Source organism: Strix aluco, chromosome 4, assembly GCF_031877795.1.
Source record: "Strix aluco isolate bStrAlu1 chromosome 4, bStrAlu1.hap1, whole genome shotgun sequence".
NCBI lineage: Eukaryota > Metazoa > Chordata > Aves > Strigiformes > Strigidae > Strix > Strix aluco.
This window is the reverse complement of record NC_133934.1, coordinates 50,889,799-50,895,838: the sequence shown is the minus strand read 5'-3', so window position 1 is coordinate 50,895,838 and position 6,040 is coordinate 50,889,799. Positions and strand designations below refer to the sequence as shown.

Sequence of the window (6,040 nt, the reverse complement as noted above, 5' to 3'; positions counted from 1 at the left end):
TGCATCACAAAATTCGGATGTAAACCAGAGATTAAGTCCACCACACTGAAATTCTGAGACATCAACTTTTTGATCTGTAAAGGTTCATAAACACCAAACTGGAGTATATTACTGGTTTGGGTTTTGGTTTTTTGCTTTTTGTTTTTTTTTTTTTTTTTTTAGTTTGGGAAAGCATACAAGTAATGTTTTACATTCAGCTCTGGAAGGATCCAGTTTACAACACTGAGAGTAATTTATTTTTCTACATTTTAGTTTTCAGCATTGCAAAGCACCTTGAAAAGATGGCACTACATAAAGCAAGAATATAGCTTCATAGTAAAATACACTATAATGAATGTTGAAACATTACTTAAAAATGCATCAAATGCCCACGAAGATTATTTCAGACCACAATAAGGAACTGCTGCTACATAGTAATCCTTCTCCCTTAGTCTTCAGAGATAGTAGTGCAGAAGTTCCTGTGAAGTGACATTCACCTCCAAGGCTCTAACGTGTTCTAGACATTCCCAAGCACAGGAACCATTCCACCCACCTTCTCTGCAGATCTCTACTGAACAAGAGGTATCTCATCTTGGTTAAGACTAGAAAGAAGTAGGATCCGTGTCATAATCTACACTTCTTCTTCACAGATCTTGCTGTCAACATTTACCTGTGAGAATTGCCAGAACTTTTTAATGTACAGAAAATAATGTGCGGATTTTGGGACAGATTTGGTGAGTAATTACATGCAGTGCTGAATTCATTACTTTTCAAATACGCAGAAAAATAGGAATATTTAAAGTCAGCTCTAAGATTATATCTTAAGCATTCATATGCTGGGACCAGTGCTCTAGTGGGATTATAATCATCAGCCTACATGCTGGTTTTTATTTGCATTTGTTTTATTTAGTGGTGTTTACAAAACCAGATATTTTTTCTGAGTTTTGCAAAAAAAAATGCAACGCTATGCACTCTTTCATCAAATACTGAAGGAACATTTCTACAACTAACAAGACTGGAGTTGAAGTTCCCTTGTAAGCACAATTAGTTATCAGAATAGATATTTTTTTATATTGTTTCCATCCACTTGTTGCTTATTTCCATCCACTTGTTAATTCATGGCATAGTGCACAACTGCTTTGGCATTTGGTATGATTTGGAAAAGTGAAAATTTCCAGATCTGGATGTGGAAACAACAGCTGGGAGCACACATGAACTTTCTCAAATAGATTTGCCACTCATAAAGAAATTGACTTTCCATCTGCAACTGATACCTTGTTGGGAGGCACTGGTCATCTTTCTTTCTTAACCACATATTCATGTCTCCACATGACCTCTTTATCCTAAGCTTCCAGTCCTCCAGTTGTGCCACACATGACATCCCTCCATCGGAAATTAGTCTTTGTATGAAGAAAATGAAAGCAGACATGTGCTGAAGATAAGGATAGTTTCCACCCTTTAAAGGAACCGTAAGACAAAAGCATGATCATTTTTCAAAACCAAAGTCACTGACCTGTGAATGTTCATCAGGCATGAAGTGTGCCCTAGATCTCTGCCTGCACTGCTGCTGCCCAGCAAAGCCTGACGAAGCCATTGTCTGGGGCCAGGGCTAGAGCAGGTGCCACTTGGCTTGGATCAAAGGTAGAAGCCATCTGTGTTTTACCAACACACTGTAAGCCAACACAAATACAATTAATTTCAAACAATGTGCAAAAAACATAGGTGTTTAGCAGAACAGAGGCAAACAAATGTAAGAAAGACTCTCTGCCCATGTGCACATGTGCAAGGAAAGGTTGGAAGCCGAGTGCTTGCACACCCTCCTTGTGGGAAGGTCCACCAGACCCACTCCTGAGTGCACCCTTTTACACGAGTCTTGAATTTTCCGGTTTTGCTTTGGTGTTTACCACAGGAAGTGACTCTTGGGTGCCAGCCCAGGGCGGTGACACCGGCACCCCAGGGAGCAGAGCCCAGAGGGCTGGGGAGCAGCATGTGTCCCCTGCCCACACCTCTAGCACTCCAAAACATCCCTTACTTGCATCAGGAGTGGAGGGTGCCCAGGTCACTGCCCTCCGCCAGCAGTAGGACCTGCAGGTAGGGAGGCTGGGGCAGAGGCTTGGTACATGTCAGGCTGCTGTCACCAGTTTGGTAGCTGCCACAGGAAGCGCCTCCGGTGGCTCCCCAGGGGTCGTTGGCACCTGTGGGCTCAGATCCTCCCAGAAACAAGGAGCAGCTGCTGCTGCCAGCACTGCCTGCATCAGAGGTGCTGGGGTCTCCTTGCTCCCAGGCGATGCTGTGGGAATGGCACGGGGTACCGGTTCATTTCCTTCTCTGAACAACGGACCTACTGGTATACAGTCAGGACATCTCTTTCTTACCCTATGGTCTGTCTTGCATGAGAAAATATATTGGGGTTCAGGTCATAAGAACATTCACGGCTATGCTTATAAACATTGGTTTTAATACAGTAACAATACTTTGTTTGAACAAGCAAATTTATTTTTTAAGACAGGCTACATAGAAGGTGTATTTAAGGCATTGTTTCCATTTGGAATGTCTGTGTCCTTCTTTTCTTGAAAAGTAACCATCTGCCATATCAGCATCTTCCCATCTTGAAAATTTGGACATCCTTTTTATTTTCACTGCAAGGAGAAGAAAAATATTTTAGAAGAGAAGCACTACACTTGGAATTTAACAGACATTTTATAAAGTGGACTGTCCCATGTGTTTCTATGTGTTCAGTTAAATGCAGCGATGCATAATGGGGGGTAACAGTGCTCATTAAGTACTGAGTTTGTATGGTTTTATTTTAAAAAAGGATTAAATTATTAAAGAATAAAATACCCTCTCTCAAGTATTAGGAAGTCTTTTTATTGATTTTTAAAGAATCTGAATGGCAAAATAGTATTTTCTCCTAACATCTGGCATCCTTACTCTTCTCTGTGAGAGGAAGTATAGGAGATTGGATCTTGAATGTAAACATTCTGTAGTAAAATCTGTATTTTAGGTGGGATATTTCATGTTTTGTGATGGAGAGTGTGGAAGAGTCTGGTATTACATTTAATGGTAATGTGGCATTGTGTGAACGTGACAGGCAACCCCTCTCTGAGATGCTCCTTCTTAAGAATTACAAAAGTGAACATTCACTACTCCCAGCTAACTGAATCCAATCCAAGCCGTTCACAGGTGTCATGGTAAAAGCTGTTGCAAGGGATTGATGGTTGAGAAGACACTGCTAAAGCTGCAGTTTAACAGAGTGTGAACGATCCAAAGCCAATAATCTATCAGTCGATTGGGATGTGAGAGTGAATATTTTGCTTGCCTATAGGGAAGGGAAGGTTAGGATGTCAATTAAGTGACTACCTGTTTGAAAGGCAGAGCACACACTCGTTTGAGTAGGTCTCTCCATCAGTCCCACAAACTGGATTGTAGTCCCTTGGACATCCAGGCACACCATACTCGGAGCAGGCGGGCTAGGGAAGATGTGTAAGAAGTGTAAGAACATAAGAAGTGTAAGACACACCATTTGAAACAAGTCTCTTGAGCCCTTTCAGATCAGCAGCTTCTGATCTGAGCGCTTCTGAGGAATACTGGCACGCTCCGGCACAGAAAGGAGCACTCAACAGGAGCTGGCACAGCAGTTATCAAGTGCCACATTATCTTTCATGCTCTTAGGGGAATTTATCGCCTGAGGGTTGGCTTCTACAGCCTGGCACGGCGTGAGCTGTGCTGTCAGGACACACGCGTGCTATGAAACGCAGCTCCTTCCGACGTCTTAACGTCAGCGGGACACACGGATGTCGAGTCCCTGTAAAGGGCAATCACGGATTGAGGTGGTAAGAGATGGCGATCACCAGGGCATGTGTGCCGCTGCCCTGCGCAGGCGGCTGCCAGGCTCCCGGGGTCCCTGAGCCGTGGGGAGAGACCGCCTGGGGCATCTCCCGGGGCTGAGCGGGGCTACCGGCGGGGTGACCTGGCTCCTCCGGAGGTTTCACCCGCCGTTACCCGCCTGCCCCTCGAGGAGCCGGGCCAGCCCTCCGGTACCCCTGCTCAGCCCCGGGACTCCGGAGCCAGGGCCAGGCGCACTCCCCCACCGCGCGTCAGGCCCGGGGCCCTGGGGAAGGGGCGGCCCGGCTGGCGACACGGAGGGCGGGTGGGATCCTCCCTCCCGGGGACGACGGGGCTGGCGGCACTCACCGGGATGCTGGCAACGGCGCCGGGACACGAGAGGAGCCCTGTGGAGAGCAACGGGCGTTAGCGGCGCCTGGTCCCGCCCGGATCCCACCCCGACCTCCCGCGGGACCAGCCGGTGTCCGTTACCAGTCCCGTCCCCGACCAGCCGGTGCCCGGCACCGTCCTGTGTCGGTTCTCCCCCCTGCCCCCGGATGGTCAATGCCCGCTACCGGCTTAGATTCTTCCGCCGCCCCCCTAAAGCCGGCCGGTGCCCGGTACCGGTTCAGGTTTCCCCTTCCCTGGGACGGGTCCGGCCGGGGCACGGGACGGGCCCGGTTCCCGCTTCCCCGGGACTGGCTCGCCCCCCTGGACCGCCACTGGCCCGGCGCCGTGCTCTGTACCGGCGAGGAGGGCGGGCAGCAGCACCAGAACCGGCACCGGCACGGCCATGTCGGCGAACGGACGGGGGCGAGTCGGGGCCGTTGGGGCGCAACGGCCGCAGGGGAGCGCGAGGGGCGGCGCGGGCGGAGCGCCGGCGCTGGGAGGGGCTGGGCGGCGCTTGGATGCCACGGGGAGGGTGGGACGTGGGGGTTGAGGAGCCGTGGGGCACTCACAGGAGGGGGATGGCCCCGGGACATACCGGAGAACCATGGAGTAAGGACCCGCCGCGGGGAGCGGCTGCAGCCGTGGGGCTGGGGGCGTGGGGAGAGGCGGGGTGGGATGTGCTGTCGTCTCGCCTGTGGGCGTGGGGAGGGGGGCAGGCACCTCCAGAGGCACCTCCGGGGGTGGAGAAGGGATAGGGACCCTCCCTCGGGGTGCTGGGGGAATGTGGGGTTCAGGTGCCCGAATGCTGTCCTTGGCCAGCAAGCCTGTGCCTACCCTACCAGTAGGTCCCCGTGGGGTCGCTTATCCCTGCTATTTCCACGGGGAACCCCCAAAATATCCAGTGGTCAGCAACTAACCATGCTCTGCTTCTTCCATGCACAGAGCAGTGCAGACACCTTACTAGGACCACACTCACAGGATGAAAAGCTTTAACGTCGGGGCTCTGCAGGGGGGCAGCAGCATTAGTGGTGGGTGCCCAGCTATAATTTCAGCATTTCCTGGGCTTCCCTGCTTGACTTTGCCTTGTCAGCATTGTGATTGGATTGCAGAGTGGCTTGGGCAACAGGGGGAAGTTGGAAATATATGTGCAGTGCCATGTGGGTGTTAAGGTCATAGCCCCTGTCTCGTCATAAACTGAGATGAGATTGCTTGTGCTGAGCTATGAGTGTGTTCCTGGCAAGAGAAAGAGAAAATTAATACAGTCCCAGCAATAAAGCCAACCTACCTGCATCCGAAGTCGTGGGAATCCAGGCCAGTGGGGCCTGGAAAGGTCTGGCACACTGTCCTGCCAGCACAACTGGGTGTCTTGGCAGCACTGCTCTCTAAAGAGAATCTCATCTGCTAGTCGCTGATAAGAGTGGTTAGCTTTGCGGAGCCAGAGTCTTTACACAGAGTCTGGCTCTGGAATTGTTTTTATGCAGTTTGCTAAAATCTAGGGTATGGGCTTCTTTTAAAATGGCCTATGCTTGTGTATATGTGCTGGGGTTTAGACCTGTCAAGTGTTTTGGTATGTCCCATATAGGTACATATGCAGGCATCACACACATCCCTCTTGTCTTTGTGTAAGCCTCCAAGTCCTTCCAAGCATGACTTTTCTTCCCCTGTGTTCTTCTGACATGGTATCATAGGGAGGTTATTTTCACAGAATCACAGAATCGTCTAGGTTGGAAAGGACCTTGAAGATCATCCAGTCCAACCATTAACCTAACACTGACAGTTCCCAACTACACCAGATCCCTCAGCACTATGTCGACCCGACTCTTAAACACCTCCGGGGATGGGGACT

The 6,040-nt window shown here is 49.9% G+C and overlaps 1 protein-coding gene across 1 annotated transcript; it reads right to left on the bottom strand.

Annotated features, from left to right (window-relative positions):
• Window positions 1-2,415: 2,415 nt before the first annotated feature.
• SPINK2 (serine peptidase inhibitor Kazal type 2) lies at window positions 2,416-4,651 on the bottom strand. The gene is made up of 4 exons (XM_074821425.1): window positions 4,551-4,651; window positions 4,174-4,211; window positions 3,340-3,449; window positions 2,416-2,618 (listed from the first exon to the last, which is right to left on the bottom strand). The coding sequence occupies exons 1-4, from the start codon at window positions 4,597-4,599 to the stop codon at window positions 2,573-2,575; spliced, it is 243 nt and encodes an 80-aa protein (XP_074677526.1). The 5' UTR covers window positions 4,600-4,651; the 3' UTR covers window positions 2,416-2,572.
• Between the last annotated feature and the right edge of the window lie 1,389 nt (window positions 4,652-6,040).

Bases quoted from the DNA above. Each gene is read 5' to 3' on its own strand.
- SPINK2 (XM_074821425.1), bottom strand. From the start codon at position 4,599: ATGGCCGTGCCGGTGCCGGTTCTGGTGCTGCTGCCCGCCCTCCTCGCC. The intron at 4,212-4,550 runs GTACAGAGCACG...TGCTCTCCACAG, and splicing joins GCTGCCCGCCCTCCTCGCCG to GGCTCCTCTCGTGTCCCGGC. The intron at 2,619-3,339 runs GTAGTCACTTAA...TTCTCCTTGCAG, and splicing joins GTGCTCTGCCTTTCAAACAG to TGAAAATAAAAAGGATGTCC.